Source organism: Saccopteryx bilineata, chromosome 3 (genome assembly GCF_036850765.1).
Source record: "Saccopteryx bilineata isolate mSacBil1 chromosome 3, mSacBil1_pri_phased_curated, whole genome shotgun sequence".
Lineage (NCBI taxonomy): Eukaryota > Metazoa > Chordata > Mammalia > Chiroptera > Emballonuridae > Saccopteryx > Saccopteryx bilineata.
Genome location: NC_089492.1, coordinates 247,199,903 through 247,213,932, shown reverse-complemented (window position 1 = coordinate 247,213,932; position 14,030 = coordinate 247,199,903). Strand labels below are relative to the sequence as shown.

At 47.4% G+C, this 14,030-nt stretch overlaps 1 protein-coding gene across 2 annotated transcripts; it reads right to left on the bottom strand.

The window, feature by feature from the left end:
* Positions 1–4,568: 4,568 nt before the first annotated feature.
* On the bottom strand, positions 4,569–9,569 carry PARS2 (prolyl-tRNA synthetase 2, mitochondrial). Of its 2 annotated transcripts, none has more exons than XM_066269098.1 (3): positions 9,386–9,569; positions 8,129–8,308; positions 4,569–7,567 (listed from the first exon to the last, which is right to left on the bottom strand). In XM_066269098.1, the coding sequence occupies exon 3, from the start codon at positions 7,536–7,538 to the stop codon at positions 6,111–6,113; it is 1,428 nt and encodes a 475-aa protein (XP_066125195.1). In that variant the 5' UTR covers positions 7,539–7,567; positions 8,129–8,308; positions 9,386–9,569; the 3' UTR covers positions 4,569–6,110. The 2 variants fall into 2 exon arrangements, with proteins under 2 accessions (XP_066125195.1, XP_066125196.1); XM_066269099.1 differs by having other exon boundaries at positions 9,428–9,569.
* Between the last annotated feature and the right edge of the window lie 4,461 nt (positions 9,570–14,030).

The window sequence follows — 14,030 nt, the reverse complement described above, 5'->3', positions numbered from 1 at the left end:
GTTATCATGTGACCCTTTCATAAGTCTCCTGGCAGTTGAGGTCATCGGCCAGCTTCTGCTCTCCCTTCCCTTTTGTCCCTGCCTGTCCTTACAGGTGGGGGTCAGGCAGAACCGGAAAGAGAGAAAAGAGACTTGGAATGGCAAACTTAGACCAGAAGTAGGATCCTAGTGGTTGTTGACTTGCTGTGACTGTGAGGAAGGGACTGTGCTACGAGCCTACTTCCATCTGTAAAATGTTTTGCTGTAGCCACCTCATAGGTGTGTCTGTGGCACTTCTGTGCAGATACGGTATGCAAAGTGATCAGTCAAGTGCCTTGTACATAATTACTCAATAACCACCTCTTAACCCTAAGAGACTGTATCCAGGTGTACATCTATGCAGACTGTTAACACTAATCCAGTGGTTCTCAACCAGAGTCAATTTTGTACCCAAGTGGACATCTGCCAAAGTCTAGAGACATTTTTTACTTTTTTTACTTTATTTTTTATTTTCATTTATTATTACTATTATTATTATTATTACTATTTAGGTGAGAAGAGGGGAGACAGTAAGGCAGACTCCTGCATGTGCCCTAACCAGGATCCACCCAGCAACTCCATTTTGGGCCATTGCTTGAGTACCAAACTATTTTTAGTGCCTGAGGCTGATGTGCTCCAACAGAGCTATCCTCAGTGTGTGGGACCACACTCAAACCAACAGAGCCACTGGCTGCAGGAGGGGAAAGAGGAAAGAAGGGGGAGACAGAGGGCAGGAGAAGCAGATGGTTGCTTCTCCCATGTGCCCTGACCAGGTTCAAACCCGGGGTGTCCATATGCCGGACCAACGCGCTATCCATGGAGCCACCAGCCAGGGCCAAGAGACATTTTTGACCATCACAACTTGGTGAAATGTTACTGTCATCCAGTGAGTTGAAGCTAGGGATGCTGCTAAACATCCCATAGTGCACAGGACAGCCCCCAGTAAAGAATTATCTGTCCCAAATTGTCAATACTAGTTTAAGAAATGCTGCACTAAGCCTTCCAGAGGGCAAGCTTGCAGTGGGCAGGAGCCAGAGGGGGATTTGCCTGAGTGACCAGGCCTGACACAGTAGGAGCTCAGTGAGAGTGCGTGTGCTGATGAATAGATGGATGAATGAAAAAAAAAATACACCAGGGTCCTGTTCCAAGGCCCGACTTGTGCACACACTGGCATCAATGGCACTTCCAGGCTAAGCCCAATGTGCCCGTCTTACACCTCCAGGAAGACTCCTGGCCTGCCAGCCCATGGGTCTGCCAACTCTGACCCCTGCCATCCTCTCTGATCTCCAAGAGATTGGAACAGGCACAGATTTAGGAGCAGCCCCACAGAGCAGGGGTCCCTGCAAGCCACAGACCTGGCACGTGTAGACCTTATGCTCCCCAAGACTTCACTGGTCAGGGTCAGAGCTTGCAGGGCTGGGGTGCAAGTACAGATGCTTTGAGTGGGGCATGCAGGACTGGCCTTCACCTAGGACTCTAGCAGAGCCAAGTCAGAACTCCTATAAGGACTCAACCCTCCTCCACCTCATTTTACAGATGAGGAAATTAAGGTCCAGAGAAGAGGCCAAGGCACCAGCATCCTCAGCATCCTTGACTTGAGGCAGAGCTTTTCCACCCCTGAACAGATCAGGGGTGAAAGCCACCATACGTGATGGATGTGGGCCATGAAGTTAAAGCATTGGCAGGATGGGGTGAAGTGGGAGGCCTTCAAACAAAGGCAAGGAGTCTTGAAAAGGCATATGCCAGGGACAGAGTGTATGCTGGCCTGCCATCTATGGAGCACTTAGGATGTGCCAGACAGCATTCTAAGTGCTTTATGTGGAATGGCTCAATCACCTCTAAGAGGCAAGTAGCTTTATAGCACCATTATACTGATGAGAAAAATGACACAGAGAGGGTAGTAATTTGTCCAAAATCAGCTAGCTTGTGAAAAGTATAGCCAGAACTTGGATTCAGGACTCCCCTAAATCTTGCCGGAGATATTAATGGTAACAAGACCAGTGGCTCTTGCCTACTCCAAGGTTATGGTACAGTTTTGGCATTCAGTCATGCAATGTCCCCAACTTGTCTGCCTGGGTAGAAGAGTCTACAGTCTGCAGAAACTCTTGCCAGTGCCTACAGCTGAACACCCACAGCACCTAACACCCTACCAATGAGGCTCCTGTCCACGAGCTTTCTGGGTGAGCTTGAGCAACAAGTTCTACCCTTGCAAATGGGGCATCCTCAGCATTAAGTGCTAAGTGCCTCCTCCTCACCTTCCTAGCCCTAAAGTTTTAATTAGGCCAAGGGCAATTAAGCTTTTACCATAGAAGTCAGCAAACTTTAAAGCTGCTGGTTTAACAGGAGTGGATGCCATGGCTTCACCAAAGTGGTGTCTGGATGTGGGGAACCTAAAGGGGCCACCCACTTCTGCTGGCCCATATGCACCACCTCCTCATACTGACTGTGTGCTAATGGCTAACTGGCCTGACAAGGGCAGCTGCCACCTGCTGTGAGCCAGGCAATGTTCTTTTACCAGGAAAGGCTGGGAGTATGAGGAAGGTCACGGTCATTCATACTTGTACAAGGTCACATGGCTATCAATTGGCCCAGGAAGTCTGACTCCACTCTCTAGTCTGGGTCATTATGATATAAGCCATTATTTTAAATCAACTGAAGAATGTTGATTTTTTTTTTTCAAATGACTCCTAAGTTTGCAATAACATCATAAAAATATTTTCCCATTTCCCACATTATGGAAAATATCCACAATTATAAAATCTTTTCCTAACTCTAAAACAAAGCTTTACATGCCCTCGGATGTATAACAGGTCATTCTAAAAAGCATTTTAGTGCTTTGGTGTAGAAATGGACAGTGGGAACTCTGTGAAGAGGCCTGGCACTCAGCTAGTTAAGGAAATGACAATTTCAACAGATTTCTGCAAAGCTCCTTTATGAATAGCCCAGCAGGTGTTTCTTCCATTAAAACAGTGAATATTAATGGAGCCCATGATTTACATCCTGAGCTTGATTTACACAATGGTTTTGTTATGCATCAGCTTTTGTCCCCAAGTATTAATTTTGCTAAATATTTCCTTGCCAGTTGCTTCTAGATCTCCCCAAGGAAGGAGCAATGATAATACAGCCTGTACCTTTTACTTTGCCGGCATTTCCATTTCACCAATTTATGGCAAGAGATAACACTGGCAGGTACAGGAAGGAGAAAGGCATATGATTTTAATATTTCTCCTTTCCACAAAGGAGATAGAACCATTCTGCAGGGCAGGTGTTACATAGTTCTTGCTGGTGGTATTCCCCAGGAAGGTTGTAAAGCATCACATCAAGAAAACAAGACCCAAGTCTGGTATGAAGGAAGTGTTTCCTGAGAGCATACTAAGGGTTAAGCATTTCATATAAGTGAGCTCAGCAAACCTCCAGACAACACTGGGAAGTGGGTACCATTACCATGAGGACATCTTACAGATGAAGAATCTGAAATGCACAAAGGGCAAGCAATTTGTCTAAGGTCCTATAGCTGGATCTAGGATTATGTATCTTCTGATCTTTCAACCAAATGATACTGCCTGCCCCTGGCTACTAGAAGAAAAATTGGCTTAGTAATCAGGACACCTAGGTTTCGGTTCAACTTGACCTTGGGCAAACCACTGCACTTCCCAGGTTTATCTACTTTGGAAAGTAAAGGACGGGTACCGTTTTCATACCTACGAGGCTTTTGTAGCTCAAAGGCTCTGATCTAGCCACACCTCTTAATACAGTGAGATCAACCAGAAGTACCTAATTTAGGGGAAGTAGCACCTGGCCTGCAATCAGGTATTTTGCCAGTCAGATGGCATGTGGTAGGTGAATTCCCACTCCAGGCTTATTTCCCATCTGTGAAGCAAGGGTTGGACAGGCAGGCTCCCACTCTTAAGTGCCACGATTCTACATCATACTCAGTCACATATTTGTGAAGAGTTTAAAATTAATTGGTTTTTAAAAGTGCTTACATTTGGCTAGCCTTCCATACATAAGATTATAGAGCACAAATTTAAATATATACACCCATTTGCACAAATTCTAATTTCTCATCTAATTTTAGGCTAACTTGATTAGATAGACATACATAATTCAGTTTTATTTACTGAAATCACTTTTGCACAGGCAAAGACCATGCAGTGCAGTGGCTAGGGCAGAGGTTTTGGTCAGTGTTTGGATTCTAGTTCTGATATTTAAGAGCTGTGCATTAGTAAGTTGCTTCACCTTCAGGTTTGCTCACTGGTAAGTTTGAGTAACGGCACCTCCCCTGCGGTTCCAAGGTCTGAAAACGGTGTATAAAAGGGCCTCACAGCATAGCGACCCATGGCAATTCCCTCACAAATAAATGACTTCCAGGCCATTAAAAGCAGAGAGCGGGTATCAGTCTGATAATATACAACTGAAATTACTCAAACACTCAGCCTCAAAGTAGGCTCTCAATGGGCTTTGCATATTATAATCAACCAGGAGCTTTAAAATTCCCCCAAGGCTATAACTAAAACGGGGGGGGGGGGGGGGTTTCCAATGTGCAGCCAATAGAGAACTCCCTTACAATCCAGCCTTTTCAGGTTTGCTGTCAGAATCGCACCTCCTGGCCTAAATGCTGGGCCTGAGCTCCAGGGGTAGGCTGGGAGTCATTAGGCACACGCATTAATTGGGGAATCTGGTGGTATGTGCTTGGAGTGGGGTTACTCTAGCAGTAGCAAGCTGCTGGGAAGTCCTGTGGCTGTGGAACAACTAGCCAAGGCAAGAACTGCAGTGCACTTGGAATCAATCCGCTTAGGACCCTGGCCTCGGAGCTGAGCATCAACTACCAGAGGCCTTTTCAGGTTTGCTGTCAGAATCCGCACCCACCAAACAAGGAGCTGTGTGGCCCTGAACAAGGACCGCCACCAGGGCTGAACGGGAGAGTGCTGGGGAGCCAGAGAAACCCGCTTCCAGGAGTTGTCAGGCATGTTTCCGGAGGGGGCAGCTGTAAGCTTGCCCTCATTAGCCTCTTGTTAGATTTGGACATATTGAGACCCTAACCTGGTGAGCAGGAGCAATGAAAGCAGGCAGCACTGCAGTAGTGGCTCAGGTTAGCTCCTGGTTTCCCACATAATCAGGCAGGGCCTTTAATACTCACTCATCATGGCTCTCGGATCCTACTCTGCATGAGGACGGGGTCACCGTGACACTAGAAGCCTGCTAGCCCTGATATTTGTGGGGAGACAGTTTAAAACACACTTTCTCATTTTTTCCCTTTTGGAATGGAGTATGAAACAGTAGAAAAAGAAAGGAACGAAGACTCTTAAGATAGCATGCCACTACACTATTAAGATGGCAGATGTCACCACTGTTTCAAATGAATGTGCAAGACTCATCCCAATAGTTTGACTTTATTCAATCAATACATGATCTCAGTGCAGAGCTACCTCATTAGAGCCAAGTCTATTGGGACCATTAGCTGATTATATCAGCTATCTGGGTAGCTTAGACTCAGGAGGATCAGAGGAAACAAATGCCTCTCATGAACCTCTCATGGAAGCAGCCAAGTGACAGACAGCTGTTAAGGATGTTACAGATCTAATTCCATTTTCTCATGTCACAGATGGGGAAACAGGCCCTAGTAGGGGAGAGGACATGTTCAAGTGGAGGAGGACTGGGGGCCTGCGCTCCAGACTGTATGCAGCAAGTAGCCTGTGGTCAGACTACGGAGCTGGGAAGGCCTCGGCCACCAGCCACGCCCACCCCACAAACTCAGCTGAGGGAAGGAAAGTGACTCTCGTCTTGGAGGGCCAGGATGAGAAGTCGGCTCCTTCTTGCTTCGCTGCCTAACAGAAGCTTTCACATTGAGATAGAAAAGGAATGGTATGTGGCAGCATTGCCCAGTCCAGAAAAAGGGACTAAGTTAATGACTTTAAATACAAATAGCTTGAACAAATGAGTGGATAAAAATTGGTTTCCTTAACATGTGCTCACCTTCTACAAGAGGCCCTGTTTCTGGAGAGACCTGCGCCAGAAAGGAATACAGGAAAGGCAGCATTAGAATGAACTCCAAGGGAACGAGAGATGAGGCAGGGACAGAGTAGGTGCATTTAGACAACCTGCACTTGGCTTAGTAACTCCACGACTGCTTCTCTGGTGAGGAAGACCACCTCATTGGTGTTCTGGCACCAAACCTCAAAATGGGCAGGGTCCTCTAAGGCCCTCTTGCCAGTGATGATCACAAAGGGGTAGCCAAATTTGTTGGCATCTTTCAATCTGTTTCCAATGGTCAGATGGGTCCTGTCATCCAGCAGGACCTCCCCACGAAGCTGCGGCACCACCTCTGTCACATGGTCATACAGGTGCCCGGTGAGCTCTGCAGCCACCTCCTCCTTACTGCCCTTCTTCGGGGGGATGAGGCAGACTTGGTAAGGAGCCAGCAGGCCAGGCCAGCGAATGCAGTCTTCTGTAGAAAGAATCTCAATAGCAGCAGCCAAGATCCGTGTCACACCTAAGCCATAACAACCCATTTCAGCCAGGGATGGTTTGCCATGGATGTTAATAAACTGGGCATTGAAAATGGAGGAGTACTTGGTGCCCAGGTAAAATGTGTGCCCCACCTCAACGCCTTTGGTTTTGGTCAGTGGTCCCTGGCAAGCAGGGCAGTTCGTTTGTGACAAGTCTAGTGTCTCCATGTTGGCAGAGAAGCTGCAGCGGGGACAAATAGCAAGCCGGTCCTCTCCAATATCCACTGGTAGCTGGAACTCATGAGACATTGTGCCCCCGATGCTGCCCACGTCTGCCTGGACCTTGAGGCAATGCAGCCCCAGCCTGTCAAACAGGCTGCTGTAGGCATCACACACCAGGCTGTAGGTCTGTCGGGCAGCCTCTGGGGAGGAGTCGAAGGTGTACATGTCCTTCATGTAAAACTCTCGGCCACGGAGAAGACCAAAGCGGGGCCTGGGCTCATCCCGAAACTTCCTTGTCACCTGGTACAGCAGGAATGGGAACTGCTTGTAGGACAGTGTCTTCTGGGAGGCGACCAGGGCTGTAATGGCTTCCTCGTGAGTTGGTCCTAAGCAGTATTCCTTGCCGTGTCTGTCTCTAAGTCTTAGCAGCTCCTTGCCCATCAAGTCCCACCGGTTGGTGGCTTGCCAGAGCTCTGCTGGGCTGAGGCTGGGCATGTTGACCTTCTGCCCACCAATGGCTTGCATCTCCTGGTCAATCACCCGCACCAGCTTCTCCATGGCACGAACAGTATAAGGCAGGAGGTAGTAACAGCCAGAGCTTGCTGGGTGTATCAGGCCCACCTGCAGCATCAGCCGCTGGCTCTTACAGCTCAGGTCGCCAGATTTGCCTTCCAAGGAAAGCATCTGGTCTTCCCGAAGGTTCTGAGGCTGGAACATACGGGACAGCAACAAGCGCTTCCCTCTCCCTGGGGCACAGCAGTGAAACCTGCGGGGAACGTACCCAGAGCGCTGGTGGGTGCAGGTGGCCAGGGTGGGCAGTGCTCTGCATCTTGTCAGCAGCCCTTCCATGACACCCTGGCACAGGGACGCACTTGTGCCTGGAGAAAAATGAGTTGTGCAGAAATAAGTGTTAACTGTGTCTGACACCTTAAAGTTGTCAGCTCAGTCTGGCGTCCAACAACCTTCTAAGACAGCCACTGATTCTGCAGATGCAAATCTTTTCATTTCCAATTTCCTAATAGATCCAAGTACTATACTGCTCACAAAAATTAGGGGATATTTCAAGATGAATATGAAGCGATAAAAAAAAGCATTTGATATTTTTTTTATTAAACAAGGACATCAGAAAAGCAAACATCAAGTCAAAGAAAGTTCAATTATGCAAATGATATGCAAAACCAACTTTTATTTCATTGGTGAAAATGCACTATACAAAAGGCTGAAAGTACTGTAGTATCTGCACATTCCTTGATCCTCTAATTTTTGTGAGCAGTATACTTTTCTTACCTCTTACAGCTATGTAAAAACAAATCAATATTTTCCCACTTATTAAAATATAACAGCATACTGTGAAGAGACATGTGCAGCTTGGGACATGTGACTTAACCCCTTTGTGTTCAGTTTCTTCATCTGTAAAATGCTAATACAATAGAACCTACCTTATAGGTTCACCGTGTGAATTACAAGAGTTATAAAAAGTTATTGCAACAGCCATGGCCGGATAACTTGGTTCGTTAGAGCATTGTCCCGAAGCTCAGAGGTTGCCAGTTCAATCCCTGGTCAGGGCACATACAGGAAGAGATCCATGTTCCTGTCTCTCTTTCTCCCTTTCTCTCTCGCTAAAATCAATAAATAAAAAATTTTAAAAATGTTATTAGAAATGTATTTGGCAGGAAAATTGGATAAAGTGCTTATAACAGTAATTGGTATACTAGTAAGAGGCACAAAGAATTCACTATTATCATTATGCCCAACTCACGGAAAGGGAGGGGAGGCTCTGAGGTGTTACTGTGTCAAGTGAGTTGACAGATGAGCACAGGGCCACATCTGGAGTCTCCATCCACGTAGTCTCCATTACGTACCATGCCTCATAAAACAGCAATGGAACTCCAAACCTAGTTCTAAGAACCAGCTCGGCGGTCACTGGCTGGTGACCCCGTCCGTCAAAGGATTCCATTTTCCGGACCTCAGTTTTTCCATATGTAAAATGGAAAGTCTGGCTCAGCCCTGGCCGGTTGGCTCAGCGGTAAAGCGTCGGCCTAGCGTGCGGAGGACCTGGGGTTCGATTCCGGCCAGGGCACACAGGAGAAGCGCCCATCTGCTTCTCCACCCCTCCGCCGCACTTTCCTCTCTGTCTCTCTCTTCCCCTCCCGCAGCCAAGGCTCCATTGGAGCAAAGATGGCCCGGGCGCTGGGGATGGCTCTGTGGCCTCTGCCCCAGGCGCTAGAGTGGCTCTGGTCGCAACATGGCGACGCCCAGGATGGGCAGAGCATCGCCCCTGGTGGGCAGAGCGTCACCCCCCGGTGGGCGGGCCGGGTGGATCCCGGTCGGGCGCATGCGGGAGTCTGTCTGTCTGTCTCTCCCTGTTTCCAGCTTCAGAAAAAAGAAAAAGAAAAAAAAAAAAAGTCTGGCTCAGCCACCAGGTGATCCCTGAAGGTCTTTCCAGGGCTGGCATTTCTAGGAACACCTCACGCCTGAGGTAGACAAGGGAGGAAGTCTAGATCTCAATTTTCCATAGAGGAAAATTAGCCTAGGTGACAAGTATCCAAAAGTTTATGTGACTGTGACCCCCCCAACCCAAAAACGATGCACGTGGGAAAGCGGACACCAGAGTCCTAGGTGTGCGCGCCCAGAGCCCTCTCTTCATTCGGCCGCCCCTCGCAGGTTCATCAGCCCTCGCTGTCACCCACGCTCACCAGCTGCAGCCCCAGCCAACACCTCCTATAAGACCACCGTACCGGGCCAACACGCCTGCGCCGGGAGCAGGCGTGGGGAGGGAGTGCCTTCCCAAACTCCGCCTTCTGACTTTCTAGCCAATCACAAGCTGTTCTCAGTAGGCTAGCCCCACTCAACTTGTAGACAAGTGAGAAGTTTTCCGGAAGGAAGCTCAGCCAAGAAGAAAGAACTCGACTCTCCCCAAGATCAAAGAGGCCGGATCACCGTCCCGGAAGTGCTCTCTAGGACTTACGGAGGCGTAACTCTATGGTCAAAGACTGTATTCCGGGTTTTCAGTCTGGTGTTCCCTCCCACGGCTAGGGCCCGCCCCGCTCTCTGACTAGAACCGCTGGCGATAATGTAACTATGACAACAGCTGGCCTTGTTTGAAATCTACCCTGTTATTTTACAGGCTTTCAATTTAAATAGAGTAAACATTTTTAAACAATTGGAAAAAGGAAGTCTTTAAGACGCTAAATCAAACTTTCACTGATAAAATATTTTTTGAGCAGCTACCATGTGCCAGCTACTGTTGTAGCAACTGGGAATAATGAACAAAAACAAACAAAATTCCCTATATTCAATGTAGCTGACCTTCTAATGGATAAACAAATACAGTGAAACTAAAGGGAGGCCAGAGAACTCAGAGAAAAGATATTTTAAGGCAATTAATTTAAAAATTAATGCAAAAAGTCCATGGTGAACAAATTACCTAAATTTTATATGAAGACAGGAACCATCAGTCAGATGCTGTTATATACTATGGAGAAAAATTAATTAGGGAAGGGCACAGGTGGCTGTCAAGTGGTTGCAATTTAAAATAGAATGATCAAGAGAGCATCATTGAGAAGGTCCCATTCTAGCAAAGACTTGAAGGAGATGAGAGAGCTTTGCAGAAATGTAGGGGAAGAATGTTCTAGACACTGGGCACAAGTGTAGATGACTGAGGTAGGAGCTGCATGTCATATAACTCTACCTGAGTAATAACAGCTATAGTTTATTGAGTGCATGAAATGTATCGTATCCAATGCAGTACACTGGTGATTGTTATTTTTTTTTAATAAAAAAATTTTTCCCATTGATTTGAGAGACAGAAAGAGTGAGAGAAGCATCAACTTGGTTGTTCCAGTTAATGTTCCTTTCTTTTATTTAGTTTTTTAGTTGTGCACTCATTGATTGCTTCTTGTACCTGCCCGGACCAGGGATCAAGCCAGTGACCTCAGTGCACTAGGAAGACACTTTATCCACTGAGCCACCTGGGATTACACTAGTGATTTTGATAATGGCTCCAAGAACCTCTCAGCTTATCTTGGATCTGCTAGGAAAAACACCATGTGATCAGTGGTGTAATGGGAGCTGAAAAATCTCCTGAGGGAATGAATGCTGGGAAAGAAGGCTTCACTGAGGAGGTGAGCTTGAAGCTGAACCTGAAATATGAATGTGGTTAACCAGGACAAGAATGGCAGAGGGAGTGAACTAGAATGTCCAGGCAGAGGGACCAGAACACGCACCGGCACGGAATCAGGAAATGATGAGCATGTGTGAGGGAAGCATGGGGTGTGGTCAGGTTTACATCTTTTCTCACGAATCAGAACACAGTGCTTCTCAACCTTGACTGCACTGGAATCACCATATGTGCCCAAGCCCAGCCCCTGAGATGCTGGTTATCAATCTGGGTGGGTCTGGGCATCAGTACTTTATAGTTCTCCAGATCCTAGTGTGCAGCTGAGTCTGGATCTGCTGGCCTCAAGAAAAGGCACTAGACAGCCAGGTGTGGGGTAGGTAGGACAGATGATTGATGCATATTATCATCTCAGTCTTACAGCTGAGGAAAATACAGCTTGGGTGGACCACACAACTGCTGTCCGCCCAACCAGCTTGGAGGCTGGACAGAATTGGGCTGGACCTGAGCTCTTTTGATTTAAGAGTGTGGCTCAGTCTCTGCAACCCAACACTGTGGTCCAGGCTTTCTCCAAGGAGTGCAGTCCCAAAGGTTTTACTGAGGCAATATTCCCCACACTTCCTCCTTAGAGGCAGGAGTTGAATAATCTTTGGTATATTTTGGGATCCAAAGTAGCCTTATAGTTCTCCCTGCTCCCTATGTACATTATTACATCCCTTCCAATCCTGGAAAAGCCAGCATCCGTCCTCTGCACCCTGAGGTGTTAATTATTTCTCAATTAGCAGTTCCCAGGCTGTAGAGCATAGTGGTATGGAGAGGCCTAATGACTTGCTGTGTTTATACACCCCACATCTTCAGAGCACTTTACCAATGGTAACTAATTAATGCTCACGACCCCCTTGGGAGGCAGGCTGGGAACTGCAGCATTTTACTTCAAGTTTGCAGGAGGCTCTACAGCCTGGAGCTGCAGAGCCTGCTCAAGCCAGCCATGGTCAGAATAAATTTGTTCCCCATTGAGGAAGTCCACTGTGAGGGAGACTAAGAATGTAGCCATATGGCTGCTAGCAACTTCTTGTGTTACACGTCAATCAATCAGTTGATCAGTCATTCATTGGGTGATTTATAGAGTTCATTCATGGTTAAAATTCTACAAGTTCCCTAAAACAGAAAAAAAAATCTCACAGAACAAATTATTCATTGTCATTTAAAACAAAACAAAAGGACCCAACACTTGCCTTGGTGTCCCTTAGCCCTGGGGACACCCTACTACACACTCAATGGTTTCCCTTGGCCACTGGCCAGACTGGTTTTGCTCTTTCCTATGCCTTGAACACAGAGCCTGGCCCAGAAGGAAGATAAGCAAAGGGTTTTGCTTTTTGTTTGTTGTTGTAATATATCAATCAGTAAATGAATGGATGGTTTGTCTCTCTTTCAGGTTGGAGCTCCTTTGAGGACACAGTGCGTCATCCCTGCATCCAGAGCCCATGAACTACATGGAGAGGGGTTCCAAATGTGTGCTGAATGAGTAAGTAAAGGCAGAGTTAATGGGGAACTCCTTGACCTCAAATTGCTCACAACGTTCTGGAGAGACTGCCTCTCAAAAGTGTAGTCCCAATAGCCTGTGGTAAGAAGCTGCGAGGAGGGAAAAGCAAGATGATGAGGGAGCATCTTGCTTACAAGAATGGGGGTGGTGGAATCAGGAGGGCTTCTTGGAGGAGGGGACATGGAATTGGACCTTAAAGGATAATGAGTTTTTCGGGCTAAAGGGGGGGTAGAATGACATTCTAGTCGAGGGACAGTAAGTCACATCTGGCTGTAAATAAGAAGGCTTAAAGATAGTTGTGGCTGGAATACAAGAACACTCAGTGTGAGAAAGCACCACTGGAAAGGCAGTGGGTGCCAGTGTGGTGGGGCCTGCTGGACCGGCGACAAGTTTCTCTTCATCTTTGAGGCCAATGAGACTTTTTCTGTGAAGAATGATACTCCTCTCTCCACCAACACATACACACACACACACCTGTTGAGAAGCTTAACCCACAACAGTAAGATGGCTGTCTCCTCTGCTGAGGTCACTCACTGGCCAGTGTGGTCCGTGGCAGTGGAAGGCCTGCGGGCAGTAGAAGGGTTTTACACCAGGGAAGGACATGGTCAGCTGTGTTTCTTTGCCTGAGTGAGGTGTGAACTCAGATGGAAGAGAGAGGGTAGGGAGAGAGGCCTGATGGGAGACTCCTGCAATGGCCCAGACTGGGGCGGTGTGCAGGAGAGGAGGGGACCGACTCCAGAGAGCCATTGGAACAGTCCACTTGGTGGACTTCAGAGCCCACCCCCACCCCATTAGCCCAGCCAAGCCAAAACAGATTGGACTGTAGGTAGGAAGGTGACCTCGAATTGGAACCCTGCCCAGCCACTTCCTAGCTATGTAACCTGGGGACAGTTACTTCATCAGTTTTTCATTAAGTAAAACATAAATCATAATAGCATCACTTAGGGGTGTTCGGAGGATTCAATGAAAGATGTACTTGAAAGCATCTTGCCCATCCCTGAACCCATTCTGATTCTGGGAACCACATGGCTCCCCTAGCCCACCACAAGTGTCGCCAGCATGGAGGGGTTCTTTCCCCCACCCCAGGGTAGAACGAGAGGAGGTGAAACAGATTCAAAAGAGAAGTGGCTTACTAAAAACTGGGCGAGGGGAAAAAGGGAAGAGGAGAGCTTGATGCATCAAGGGAGCATGCACTTACAGCATATAGCTCCCTGAACTGCTGCTGGGGTCTGGCTTATATGGAGCTGGGTTTCTTTGTACACGTGTGGAGTGGATCTCTTTGTTCTCTGGGCTTCTGCCGAAGGCTGGCATTGACTGGTGTAGGCGCAGACACATTGGTTTGAGGAGTACCCGAAGAGAACCTTAATCTTATCTTGAAGAGGCTCAAGAGGTAAGTAAAGGACATTCCCGTTCATCTAAGAGAGGCTCAGCCTGTCTCAGAAGGAGAGAATTATCATTTTGATGCTGCCTCTAGTTACAAAGGACTCCCACTCTGCCACTGTGTGGGATACCAAATCTGTTCTTCTGTCTTCAGGGGCCTCTTCTGCTTGGACCCAGAGAGCACCACTTGTTCATTGCTTCAATGCCTAAGTTTAAGTTGATTAGAGACCAGATGGGGACTGGGGAGGTAGGCCTCTTTTTTAAATCAAGATTCTTCAGAATTGAAGTGTGGCCAGCAATA

Bases quoted from the DNA above. Each gene is read 5' to 3' on its own strand.
- PARS2 (XM_066269098.1), bottom strand. From the start codon at position 7,538: ATGGAAGGGCTGCTGACAAGATGCAGAGCACTGCCCACCCTGGCCACC.